Below are 14,708 nucleotides of genomic sequence, written 5' to 3'. Positions count from 1 at the left end.
ACTCACCCACACACCAAAGAAGTCTCAGTCCATGCAAAAACTAGCCATCACCCTTCCAGCTTATAAGGGTAATGCCAGGAGTCTGATAGGGCTAGCCTGTGCCTGCTTAACATACTCATAAATGCATTTGTGAAATGGCTCTCTAGTTATCCAGCCCCAAAGACATGGATGCAGTTATGGAATGAGGTGTGTGCTGGGAAATGGACTGGGAACTTGTGCCCTCACAACACTCCTTGTAAAAGGATTTAGCAGATGTGAGGCTAATTAGTTGGTAAAAGTGCTATAATAAAACATTCATATAGAAGCCTGCAGGCCTACAAGGGCTCTATCTTATCTACCAGCCATTTAACTTATTTCAAAACTCCGAATCTTATTACGCACTTACGACTCCACAATTCTGTGCTGGCTCCTTGCAGTTTTACAGGCGGCCCCCCATTCCACCAGTACAACCTAGAGACAGACGTGACTTCACAAACGATGCAATATAGAGCACAAAGGGCCTGATTATGTGCTGGACGAAGCAGTGTTTCTGGGTGGGATAACACTCTGCCCTATCAAAGGAGACTTTGTGTTAGCGCATCTGGATCCTCTGGGTGAGGATACACTGCACTCGATTTTACCAGCTAGGAAACCTAGCTAACACATTCATATGCAGATATGGCTGCAAACATAGCCAGGCTCCTTGTCTGATTCTTTCGGAGGCACAGAGTGGAACACGCAATGCTCCACTGGCAGCTCACAGCTAAATCTGCTCCTGAAGCCCTCTCCACGCCTCACCTCTCACAGGCCTATTTATCCTACTTATCACCTGCTGAGGGAGCAGATTTGTAATGGGGACTCTGAATTTGGATTTAAGCCTGGTAGTTCCGGATTCACATTTTTTTCCCATTCAAGGGGAAAATAACGTTAATACTCAGTTTTATGTGCAGGGATACTTTCTGGAAATCTTCTTTCTGGGCAAATGCTAGCCCTGCACCTACATCTGGCCCACTCATAATCGGAGCACAAGTCTTTCAATGTGAACAGGAATGCCACAGTAAAACCTCCAGAAATAAATACTATTATTTTATGGCCATCTCAGAATGAAGTGATATTATCTCCATCTGTGTGCAGATGGTATACAAAAAGGAATCAATACAAAAATATCTTCGACCAGTCATTGGCCAGCGCAAAACATGGTGCCAGAAGCACATTCTACATAGATTCTACCCTCTACAACAAGTGGCATAAGGTCGTTTGATAGGAAAGGATAACTAACGCATGAGACTTCTCATCTCCTCATGGGGTATTTTTTTATTCATCGTGAATCTCATTTGAATATGAAATCCACAGCGCAAACCAAAGAAAAATGACATTGTGGTAATTTCAGACTATACTCAGTTACGGTGTATTACAAAAGCATCTCAAATGCCTCCCTTCAAGAGCACTAATGGTGCAAGTGCTCTGCTAGAAGAGTGGGGGTATGTGTCAAAAATAATCTGTCACGTAAGAGGATCACAGTAAAGGGCTTCTTTCAGAGGGAAGGTTGTTTAGGAAACGTGTGCAGTGATTTATAGAAGAATTCCCAACCATCAATGGTAGCTCTAATAAGTTTAATAACTTTAAACAACGTAATAAACCGTAAGGAGAAAATCATCGTCATGTGATTTGTTACAAATCTTCCAGAATCCTGATAGTATGCAGAGACTTACATCAGGGCCACATTAACAACTTCAAATTTTAAGACAGAGATTGGCAAATCAAATTCACCCCCACCATGCAGTAAAAAACTGCAAACATGAGCGCATTCATGATCGTCGAGGCTTGAGATAAAAAGTAAAACCTGAGAGTATGTGAAAATGCAATAACTTGTGCAGCACTGACAGGGAATACAGAAAAAATCTTTAGCATTGCTTTGCCCTCCAGAGCTCGGTAACAATGACCAAAGTAGCAGCACTATCAGTAATTTGCGAGGGAAAGATATGAAAGCATCTATTCTAGTGATGTTTTGTGGAAGTGCCAGGGGAATGAGAGACCATATACAGTGAAAAATGCATTATATTTTCCGCTTTATTTAACATATACACGAATGATGAACACATTCAATATTTCAACTGACTACGGGACATTCTAATATGTCATGTCATGATTTTAAACGGTAGGGCAATGTGAATCACACAACAAAGCAGTGACACAGTTAGAAAAAATGCACAATGTCTGATGAAACTAACTGAATGACGGATAAGATTAAAGAGGGTTCGACAATTTTCTGTTTTATGAAAGTTATGTTTTATGAAAGGAAATGAATTCATAATTCATAGATATGTTAATATGATACTTCAGACCAGGATCTTAGTTGGTGGTGACGTCATGAAAACTATTTTCAACAATTAAATTGCCCCATATCCCTTTTCCTTCTAGTGGATACTGAAGGAAGGTACAACCTCATCCAGCTTCTGTTCCTCACAATGAAATGTATTAGAAAATTCGTGGTCAGGAACACGGTTCACTGACTTTCTCATACTCCCGCTACACTTGTAACATTGTGGCAACCTCTTCCTATAAAACAGGATGTCAGGAGAGGAACTAATTAAAGTAGGACCAAACAGTGCTGCACGAAACAGAATCATCAGGAATGGCAGAGATAGTCATCTCATATCAGGGACCTAAAAACCTGAAAACATCCATGGGAGGTTGCAATGGCCGAAGGGGTATTAGAGTAGATCAACGCGTTCTTTTAAAAACAATCTTTTAAGCTAGCCTGGGTGGCCAATAAGATCACGAGGGGACATTTTAAGCAGTGACCTTTAAATATATGCAATCTTTAGTAAAACACAGTTTTTTACAGAAGTGGGAAACGTGTGGCTTAAGGGGAGATTGGAATATTGCACCAGAACAGCCTCAAATGAAATGCCCCAGCTTAAAATTGTATACAGCAGTTGAAATTCACAATGTTAGACCTAGCCTGATGAGTAACTATGATTGAATTGTGCATTGCACTCTGTTGCATAATAGCAAACTGAACAGATTTACTTTCACTAATTTCAAAATGTTATAGCACTATCAACATCAGTAAACTTACTTATTTGCTCCACTAGTTTAAGCATTACACCTCCAACATGAAGATCCCCGGACACTCGAATGGAGAATTCCTTTTCCTCTGCTTCATACTGGTGATCAACAGAAATGCTTAGTTCCCAAGAGGTGGATCCGTGATCAGCGACAACACTCATATTGAAGCTATTGTCTTTTAGGCCTAGAGAGGAAAAAATATACCCCAGTATTAGAAAACATATGAAGAATGATCAAACAACTATATTAAAGTTTGGAGATAGCAATCAGCAGAGCGCCTAAAATAAATAATACTGGAATTTTTCATTTTTGAAGCATATTACAAGCTATGCCCTTTCAAGCCGAGTAGGTTTAATTTTTTTGTCATTAGAAAGGATATTATTGATAAACACAAATACACATCCAAGATAATATTTCTAAATATAATGAAAACAGGCATTTTACAGCAATGTGGAACAGAAATCACTTGCCTTTCTAATTCTCAAAGGTGACATTTGAGTGCTGAAATTCAGGAGAGGACTAAACTTAAGTGTCACAAAGGGGCTTGGGTGTGACCCAGCGACAATGATTAGAAGAGGTTCTGTTTCAAGTAGTCATACAGTAGAACACATCAGCAGTAGTTGGGGGCCATGCATTTTTCTATATTACCTACAATTATCAATAACGTGTATACGACCATGATTTGGGCAGATAGCCACCAGTTATGCTCTCCTACAGCCCATAAATGATATCCACAAAAAGTAGTTAGTTGCAGCAACACTTTCATCACTTTGGCCCATATGTACGAACACATTTTCCCATAGACACAGAATGGATAAAACCCTTTGGTACATCTGGCCCTTTATGTCAGAACCTCAGTCAGTCAGGTTCCAAATCCAACTGCCGTCCTGCTTGAACCTAAACCTTCTATCCCAGCATCAATATGTTCTATAACAGAACTGAGGGGCAGGGTACATAAATGAACATGGTAATCAGGAACATCTCACGTCTCACTCTCACTTTATTAATTATTACACACATAACACAACATTAGCCAGAAAATAACATAAACAGAACACTCAGCTTGAAAATGAAAATCACAAAATGTCTACATCCAGGAGTGGCTTTAGGGCGGTGCGAGCGGTACAGCCACTCCACGTGCTGATCTGGATTGGGGGGCGCTGTGTTTAGCAATAACTTAGAAACTTGGGATTTAAAAGCACCTCCTGAAAAGTTTCTTGTGCGTCCAGCCTCCAGGAAGCAACTAAAATGTCAGAATACCTCTTGTGATTAATGTTCCTGCTAGGGAGAGAGATGGGAGTTTTGTCCAGGGACAGCTTTGACTTGCCATAAATGATTAATATGCCTGCTGCAAAGAACAGAACCTTATTTTATATGGAGAGTTGAGTGGATTAGTAAAGCCAGCCTTTACAACCACTTTTAAAACAAATGATGTATGTGAAAGGGGGGCTATAAAGAGACAAGGGGCGCATTTGCTGGGTGGTAGTGAAGGAATCCGAGGAGTTGGTCATGGGGTGGAGGGGTGCCAAAAAGACTGTCGCCCATGGCGTCACCAGCGCTTAAGCCGGCCCTGTGTACATCATTACATTCCATCCTTGATGAAACTAAAGTACATGATTTGCAAATATCCTTTATGAAGAAATGGAAGATATAAAAAAGGAAAGCATTTTATGTCAAAAACGCATGAGCTAAAGTAATGATGCAAATCACCTGGTCTTCTGAGCATCTGGCTAATTCTCCTACTCTTAACAGCTTCTCTTTATACCAAACAAACATTTTAACATTACGTCCGTGAACCATGGAACCATACGCTTTCAGAATGGAAGCTGAATCAGGGTGAATGAAAATTACCACCCAACTCTTGTTCCATATCCTCCTATCATTGGCCTCTACAGCATTTTTAAACAATGTGATTACTGACCACGGTATCCTTCTCCGTTTTGTTCTTATCAAACTATTTCATACTTAATTTGCAAATCCTTTTCTTTCACCCACCACTCAGTTGCTCTGTTGAATCTCACTGCCTTGCTCCACACCATCCACACTGGAATCACTTTAGTGAAAGAAGCCCTTCTTCTGACTAAGACAAAAGGTGATTTTCCTGTGGATGAGTGGGAAGATATGTGGTATGCTGCGATAAGGACCTGTAATACTTTCTCCCAGTCCAAATTACTAGCTTCAGCTAACTGGATTATTTTCTTTACCATCTAGTTTATTCTCTCCATAGTTCCTTTGGTCTCAGATAAATCAAACTTGTTTTGTGTTGGATTATGTGGCAATCTCCGTCTTCAGTGCATGCGACTCTAAACATTCCAATGTTGGTATGAATGGAAATAGAGTTAAATGCTACAGCAGCTCATGGGACAACTGTGTCTTCTGTGGAGCTGGTTGGTTGGGTGTACCTGTTTGTCTTGGACCTTGTGCCTAGGGTTAAAAGATATTTGGAAACCACACTGCAATGGAGTCCCATGGAACTCTGACAATGATTGCGGAGAACAGGTACATCCACACCTCGGAAGCTGGAAAATGTATTTACTTAGTAGGATTACTCAGCAGACTTTATTCTTCTCCATAACTTCTGGGCAATCTGGAGCGTAAACTGCCATTTTGGGAGTTAAGCTGCCACCTCTCAAGTTCAGTGAGAGCCAGCCTGATGATAATTTCAAGCAGCTGGTGCAGAATGAGTGTGTGCTTCACCAGCTGTTAAAAATCTGCATGATTTGAAAAAAGCTCCGCTCGTGGCCCCCAAACCCTAACCCCCAAAACTGTGATAAATGGTGGCCATATTGAGACTTAGGGGAAACTCTGTGTCACAAACCCCACCGGCTATTAAGAATCCCACTCCACAACGTTTTCAATGGCCATTTAAAATCATACTCCATTTGCTTTTATTCAGTGTGTATTGTTCTTGACACCACTTTGGTCTTGACTGCATTGTTGGCACACTGTATTCATTAAAGTAAAATGTAGAGATTTTGTTCAAAATTGGATATTTCTAGTTTTTTTGCAGCCTGGTGGTATTAAATAAAGAGTGTTGGCACCTTACACTATTTCTGCATCATGTAACAATTTCCATGAACATCGTGCTGGTCATGTGATTCATCTTCTATTTTCTGCCACATTGTACTGGACAAGATTGAGTCAAGAAATACTCCTCCACAGCAGGTTAAAAATATTGTTTGCAGCATAGCAAATTATGGACTGTTTCTGTGACTCTTGCATTAGACAGCTACTTGTTTTGAATGGTCTAGCTATCGTTGTTGGGACAACAGTGTGTACTTTATTTGTCTAGAGTACTACAGTGACTACATGGTTTGTGTTAGTTTCTTTTTTTACATCATTTTCCTCATAGTAGTTCATAATGCCTAGCATTGTTTCACCACCTTTATTTTTGCCTTCTCCAGGTGAACCACCTATGAAGGGGAAAATATAGGAAGCCGTATTTCTTACGTATGGTCAAGTATTGGAGATGATTCATATTCAGCTGCAAGAAAATTAGCCTTGTTGAAGCATTGTTTAGATGGCTTTGGGGTAAAATTAAGCCTCTTCCTCCTCTTGAGCGTTCAGGCCATATAGATGTGTATGACTATGCCTCAAAACAAATGTTGATGTGTTATGGAAAAAAACAAATGTGGTTATAGAATGCTATAAATGTTATTCTCAAGAGCAAGGTAATGTAGCCATCAAGGAATATGTTTTACCTCGAAGGTCTTAAGTGTCCATGTGGATTTTGAACACAGAAATTTTGGTCCAATTTACAATTCTCTGGCAGACACAGTAGAGGGAAAGTCTATGTTTCTGATAAGGGACAGCCATTATTAGGTTGGCCCAATCAAGAGGAACTGCATATTAAGTTAGATCCCAAAGCTGATCCTCCGGTCAACAAAAGATAACAGGCTTGATTCACAAAGGTAAACTTAAATTAAAAGCCTACGTTTAGACCTAAAGACTAACTTTACTTGTAACACTTTTGGTCTAAGTTTAGACTTCTGGTTTAAGTTTAGACCAAAAGTCTAAAATGTAAAGTTAGACTTTTGGTTTAAGTTTTGACATTTGGTCTAAACTTAGACCAAAAGTCTAACTTTACTCGGAGTAAAGTAAAATTTTTGGTCTAAACGTAGACTTTTGGTCTAAGTTTACCTTTGTGAATCGGGCCCAAGGTAGCTCAACCTTTGGACTAAGTTGATTCTATGTCTTTTTTAAACAACCATTTTAGTACTGTTTTTGTTGACAAATTGGTTGAATGTAATTGATTCAAACACAGGAAAATTCTGAAAGAAAATGCGGTCCCTGTCAGATAGAGTAGGCAATGTTTCCTTAAGGTACAATCATCTGCTTGGGTTTTAGCAGTGACTATTTAATTTCAGAGCTCTTGGGAATGAAGATTATGTATAGCCCTCCATATTTTGAACAGTGTGATAAGTAGACTCGCATCCACTGCCATATCTACATGAAATGCTGACTACTTTAGCTGGGCCTTATGTTTTCTCTATTTTGGACCTGGTGAGTATATGTCACAAAGTAGTTTTAAATGCGCACTCTAAATTTCTGAATACTTTTATTACCCCTGAAGGTATGTTCCACTCTTGCAGGATGCAGTCTGGTCTTCTTAGTACGTGAGGCTTCTGTGTTCTACAGGCTCATGAAAGAAACCTTGGATGGTATCCCTGAAGAGATCGCATTTCAGGGATGATATTTTAGTTTTTGAACAGGACATCAAGTCACATGACAAGAAAATGTATAATGTATTGAATGCCTTGCAAAAGAAGGGACTTACGCTCAAATAGTCCAAGGTTTTCAGTTTAGAAGTGGAATATTTAGGCCAGGCAATATTTAGTAGTGCAGTAAAACTGAAAATGCGCCCTGTTGAATCCATAGTGAAAGCGTCTTTGCCATACAGTGTTGTGGGTTTCCCTTAGTATCTGGGTTGAAAACCCTTATTTTAGCTTTAGGCCTGAGGCCTCTGCCTTTATACACATAGGCATGTTTTATTCATTTCATATTTTCTAACACAGCCAGCTTTTAGCTCATTGTTTTTATATTTTAAATCAGCTGCCTTTTCTTAGAAGGGATAGTTGTTTGTGTTGCACATTTTATCAGCCCTTTGCACAGATTTCACGTTGTGCCCTCCTCAAGGCTGTCTTGTTTGGTACATGATATTCTAACCAGTATTGCGACTCCAGGAGCTAGGGAGTCAACCCTCAGTTTTAGACATAGTTTCATGTCAGGCTTGTTCTTAGAACACTGTCACGTGTTATATAAACGCCAGGTAGGCCTAAGGACGGTAGAGGGTGTTACAGTCATGGCTGTCCTGTGACGTACTCCATTCCCTTGACAGCTTCACTGATTCTGGCACTGACACTCTGCCAACTGGGTAGATTGCCAGCAGACAGACCTTGCCCGCCTTTCCGGTAAGGGATCGGGTCGGGGTCCTTCTGATAAACCAGGACAGACACCAAGCAGGGTTACCGCCTCTATGCCATCAGGTTTTAGACATTTGGGTGTAGGAAGGAATCTTTCGAATCATACCAAAATGGTGCGGGTTTTATCTTTTTCACTCTGATGGTAACAACAATCACTGTGTTATGTTTTATCTGCCTAATTATCACAGCCCATGCTTTTTATGATTGGATGCAATTGCTTCAATCAATATATTGAAACTTATTCTGCATCTTCTCGTTTGCCTTGGTATGTGGTAGTCTTTGTGTAATTGAGAAAAAGAGGTATGATCTGTTCACCTCAAATTCCCTGAGGAGTCAGAGTGTCATATTTAGGTTGCCACAAATCACCTTCACCATTTAGGTTTGTGTGAGGCACCGCGAGGTAGCCAGAAGTCAGGCTGACAGCTTACAGATTGTGTAGAACCCACAATCGGGGACGCTGCTGCCCTAAACTACGCAGACCTCTTTCCAAAATATGAACTGTACCACAGAACAAAGGAACAATTAGTTGCATTCCTTTGGTCTTAATGAGTTCTATTCAAAATGTATACAAGACTATGCTACCAAAGTAGAGCCTCTTACCACAGAAGCGCACCTGCGTGCAACATTTGTCTGGGGGAAAAGCAATTGGAAGCATTTCATATACTAAAATAAAAAATTTGCAGTGCATCATATTTAAAACCATTTGTCCCTGCTGTTGATGCTAGCAATGTCAGCTTAGGATCTGTATTGTTGCAAATTGATGGCAGAAATGAATGGATAGTGTCTTATGGTTTAATAATTTTGAGGGATTCCGAGAAGCACTATTCTTTCATAGAAAAAACGTTTAGCCTATGTGTGGGGAGTGCAGCATTACAGAAAGTTCTTATGGGGGACAAAATTCATCATAAGAATGGATTACAAACTAGTTGTCAATGGGGAGATGGATAGCACATTGACAGCAGGACTGGCTAGCCTAGCTAGTTACAAGTGTTTCAGTACAGCACTGAGCACATTCCTGGGAAGGCAGAATACATGTCTAAATTATCTCTGAGTACGGAAGATGTTTGTAACTGTGAGGAAGATGCTTTCACATTTTCTGATGTCAGTGACGTAGAAGGTAATGAGAATGGGGTGTGGTTTGAAGAGGTCAGGAATGATGAAATATTGTAGAGGGTTCAGGAGTACATTGCAGTATTTATAATGGTCGGCTTCTGGTCCATTTGTTTCTGATGAATTTATGAGTTTGTACAAAATAGGGCATGAATTAGGTATTGAGAATTGTGTTAATCTCAAAGGGGGAAAAGTAATTCCTCCTTTTTTATCAAAGAAAAAAGTTCATTGAATGTGATCAGTAAGGCCATGTTGGAATATCAGGTACCTCAAGACAGGTACATAAAGAACACTGGTGGCTTGGGTTAGATGGTATGATTGAGCAATGGGGGGAACGATGTACGCTATCTGCTTAAAGTGATAAAACTACCAAGGTCCAAACTACCAAACCATGGGACTCCCACTGGTGGTCAGCCAAACTTGGAGCCACACCAAAAAGACACTTCTAGAACCTTAACATATTCACCGAAACTCTTTATATACACAATCAAGTCACTACACAACTCATGCCCCATCTACCTGAACATCCACATCTCATTCCACCAACCTCCTAGACACCTCTGCTCCACAGGACTCTGACTCATACACATCCCATGCATACATTGACCCCGATCAGGAGGATGGGCATTCTCCTAAGGAAAGGAACAGCTTCCCACTCCACGTCAGAGCCTCCTCATCTTATCCTGAGCTCTTCAAGAAGCCATAGACCTGTTTTTTTCAATTTACCAACCTACCATAGGCAGGGCTAGCCACACACACACACACCTGCTCAGCGGCAGGATATCCACATGGGTAATAGTGCACCTTAAAAATACACATAACATAACACGTAACTTTTGTGAGCCAGAGCCAGACTTTTTTATGGATATACACTGGAGGAATAAGCCTTGTCCCACTGAAACAAATAAGTCTTCCAGCGTGAACCACCTCCACTACCATGGAAAGTACAGACTCTTTCACCAATTCCAACTTTTTTCTTGTCCTCATTCACTGCAATCAATGTCACTTCCCAAAACATTAACTTCATTTTCCTCAAATCCTGCAGCAACCTCCAATTTGTCATCACAAGACACTAATTGTGACAACTTGCTGAGAAATTTTTCAAGAAGGTATAAATTCTACCATTTAACTAATTTCTTGCAAAACAGATAACCGGTCTCCTCATTCTAACAGATAAAACGTCTCCTAGAGGCATTCTTGAGGAGACAGTATCCAACCCCTTTTTCATGAATGTATCCTTCAACGGCTTGTAAGCCAAACAAATGTTAAATGATGTTTGCCACACAAGATTTCTGAACTTCGTCAATGCCCAATAAATTGCTAATACCTCTATTTCTATCACAGAATAGTTATATTTGGATCCTCTCAAATATCTTGATGTATATGTAATCAGACTCTCTGTGTTCTGCCTCTTTTGTAACAAAAGAACACTTATTCCTTTTTAACTAGCAACAATGACAATAATTGTTTCTTCTACCAGTACAAATGCCTGTAGACAAGGAGCACATTCCAAATTATATTTCAATCCAACATTTGGACACATCCTACTCTGCTGGAATTGACCTTTATTCCCTAGCAATTTCCTCATACGTGGCAGACTTGTCTGCATTTCCCTTTATAAACTTGATGTTGTGGTCCACTACCCCTAAAAATGAAACTAACAAATCTTTATTGCACGGTTTTCATTCAAACCAGCTTTGTGTCTACTATATCTACCTATCTGACCCAAATAAGTTTCCTCACACACTCCAAATGTATAGTTATTTTGCTTCACTAGCCTGCATAAGTTTGCATATGTTTGCCTAACACCAATTGTACCCGCTCACCATGTTTCCTGATAAAATCAACTACTCATCTTGATACCAGTGAACACCTGAGATTACCTTCAGTAGCATATTCATTACTCCCTGAAAAACAGAGGATGCAGAAACTAAGCCAAATGGCCTTCTTTTAAATTTGAATGCACCCATGGGAATGATCTATGCAGTCAAATTGTGTGAATGTTTTTTCAGCCTCACCTGGTAATAAGCCGAGGTCAAATTGAGTGTTGCAAAATACTTGACCCCAGCTAGTGTGGTGACTCTTTCGCCAATAAGAGTGAGTGGAAATCTTTCAGCCACGTCATGTCAATTCAATACTCTTGAATCTATGCAAAGATGAATCTCACTACTGGCCTTCTTTGCAACAACCATGGGTACTAACCATTCTGTAGCATCCACTGGCTCAGTCACTCCCATCTCATTCAATTGCTTTAACTTTGAACTAACACTTGGCTACACTAACTGGAATACGATTCACCTTCACAATCAATGGTACAGCATCTCTTTGTAATTTTATCTTGTGTTTATTTCCAATGAGACAACCCAATTCTTTCTGAAATGCATGCAGACATTTCTCCTCAATCCTTACTCCAATGCTCTCAACTTCTGTGGTTTGAACCTGAGGATTGGCATTTTAATTTAAAGTGACACCCAATAACCTTTGGTATAGTCATCCTATTAAGCTGTCGCCTTGTTTAACTCATACTTTGAATGCTATATATCTTCCCTTTAATTTCAAGCAAGTAATAAAATAATGCAAAATCTATATGAGAAAAATTTTAATTGATTTTTATCCCATGAATCTATACTATTTTACTTGTGTGATCTTTTCAGGGCTCTTCAATCTAAAACACAGTTACTTTTGAAACTTAATTCATGTCACTGCTCTAATCTTTCGTGAACTTACTTCTGCCACATTTGTAAGAGTTTCCTTTTCTTCACACCCATTGCAAAAAACATGTATTGATGGACATTTCGCACTGGCTTGATGACCCTGATTATCACACCAAAAACCCTTACCCAAGATCTTTTTTGTTCAATGAATGAACAAATCAGACATTTAAAGAGCTTGGCCTATCCCCAAGGGGGCTCAATGCGCTAGATGGGGGATGCGGGTCAGTCGAAGAACCAGGTCTTGAGGTCCTTCCTGAACTGAGCCAGGGAGAGGGACTGCCTGAAATGGAGTGGCATCGTGTTCCAGGTCTGCGCGGCAAGGTAGGAGAAGGATCTTCCTCCAGCCTTGTTATTCCAGATCCTGGGTATGGTGGCGAGGGCCAGTTGAGCAGAGCTGAGTTGCCTGGAGGGTGTGTAGAAGGAGATTCAGTGGTTAAGGTAGGGGGGTCCGAGGTTGTTAAAGGCCTTGTACACGTGTGCCAGGAGTTTGAAAGCAATACATTTGTTGATGGGGAGCCAGGTCAGGTCAGGTCTGTCAGGTGGGCGGAGATGTGGCTGGGGTGGGGGATGTCCAGGATCAGTCTGGCCACAGCATTCTGTATTCTCTGGAGTCCTGTTTGGAGTTTCTTGTTGATTCCGGCATACAGTGCGTTGCCGTAGTCGAGTTTACTGCGGACGAGTGCCTGGGTGACTGTTCTTCTCACATTAATGGGGGATCCACTTGAAGATCTTCTGGAGCAGGTGGAGAGTGTGGAAGCATGAAGATGAAATGGCGTTGGCTTGGCGGGCCATAGACATCAAGGAGACAAGAATGATGCCAAGGTTGTGTGCGTGGTTGGTAGGAGATGGGGCAGTTCCGAAGGAAACGGGCCACCAGGAGTCATCCCAGGCAGTAGGGGTTGGGCCCAGGATAAGGATCCCCATCTTGTCTGAGTGGAGCTTAGGGCAGCAGTCTCTCATCCAGTCAGTGACTGCCTTCACTCCATTATGAAATTTCTTTTGGCGGTTGATGGTTCATTGGTGAGAGAGAGAATAGGTCGTGTGTCATTGGCGTATGAGATGATGTTGAGCCCATGGTGTCTGATGATCTCAGCGAGCTCAGGGAGGAGCCCTGGGAAACTCTGCAGCTGGTTTCCATCAGCTTCAAGTTGAAAGGTGGGAGCCGGACTCTCTGGGTTCAGCTGGTGAGGAAGGAGCAGATGCACTTCAGGGTTTTGCCGCTGATGCCGGCGTGGTGTAGTCTGGAGCCCAAAGTGGTGTGGGAGATAGTGTTGAAGGTGGCAGAGAGGCTCACGAAAATGAGGGCAGCTGTTTCACTGCGGTCCAGAAGGGTGTGGATGTCATCCATGGCTGCTAGGAGTGTGGTTCCAGTGCTGTGATTGCTTCTGAATCTGGATTGGGAGGGGGGGTTCAGGATGTGGTTGGTCTCGATGAACTTGGTGAGCTGTGTGTTGATTGATATTTCGATTGCCTTGGCTGGAAAAGGAAGCAGTGAGATTGGTCTGCACTTTTTCAGCACTGTTTGGCCTGCGGAGGGTTTCTTCAGTAGTGGGTTTCCAGACATCCAGGATGGTGGCGGTCTTGAAGAAGCAGTTGATGGTATGGCATAGATTGGGTGCGATGGTGGTGCCAGTTGATTGAAGATGTGGTGGGGGCATGGGTCTGAGAGTGCCCCAGAGTGGATGGTATTCATGAGATTTAAGGTGTCTTCCGGGGTGAGGAGGGTCCAGTGGTTCATGATGGGTCGGCGGTTGGAGTCCTGGGTGGTGGGATTGCTTGCAAATCCTTTGCAGATGTCGTGTATTTTTCAGTGGAATAAGGTGGCGAGTTTGTCACAGAGGTCTTGAGAGGGTGGGAAGTCTGTGGTGTCCGTGCCGAGTTTCATGAATTCCTTGACTACTGAGAAAAGTTCCTTGCGGTTGTATGTGTTGGCGATGATGCCCTCTTGAATGGGTGATTTTTTTAGATGATCTGATGATCCGGTGGTGCGATGTGACGGCGTCTTTGAAGGCCCTGTGACCTGTTGTGCTTTTACTACTTCTCTACTTTCTCTTGACTCATCTGCATGTGCTCTTGGATTCTTGGAGGTCGGGGACAATCAGCTGGTTCTCCTTTGGTGTTGATTGCCAGTGGGTTTCCTTAGAGGGGGGCTAGGGTGTTGGCACAGTTGACGATCCATTGGTGGAGGTTGTGGGCCGAGGCATTGGCGTTCGTGGTGTCTGGTGGTGGGGAGTGATCCAGAGTGGCAGAGAGCTGGGCTCCGGTGACCCTGGTCCAGTTCCTGTGAGGGGGGGCAGTAGGTGTGGTGCTGCTCGCACATCTAGGTGAAGGAGAAGTGGACGCAGTGGTGGTCGGTCCAGTGGAGCTCAGGTGTGTGAGAAGGAGATGCAGTTTCCGGAGAAGAAGACAG

General features: G+C 41.9%; 1 protein-coding gene across 1 annotated transcript in view; it reads right to left on the bottom strand.

Moving 5' to 3' along the window:
* FERMT1 (FERM domain containing kindlin 1) overlaps nt 1-14,708 on the bottom strand; it is a 219,813-nt gene that overhangs the window by 154,842 nt on the left and 50,263 nt on the right. Inside the window, exon 2 of the mRNA XM_069234152.1 lies at nt 3,062-3,235. Coding sequence (XP_069090253.1) covers nt 3,062-3,212 — 151 coding nt within the window. The 5' untranslated portion in view covers nt 3,213-3,235. The remainder of the gene's footprint in view (nt 1-3,061; nt 3,236-14,708) is intronic.

Source organism: Pleurodeles waltl, chromosome 5 (assembly GCF_031143425.1).
Source record: "Pleurodeles waltl isolate 20211129_DDA chromosome 5, aPleWal1.hap1.20221129, whole genome shotgun sequence".
NCBI lineage: Eukaryota > Metazoa > Chordata > Amphibia > Caudata > Salamandridae > Pleurodeles > Pleurodeles waltl.
The sequence above is the reverse complement of the archived record's forward strand: the minus strand, read 5'-3'. Positions and strand labels throughout refer to the sequence as shown.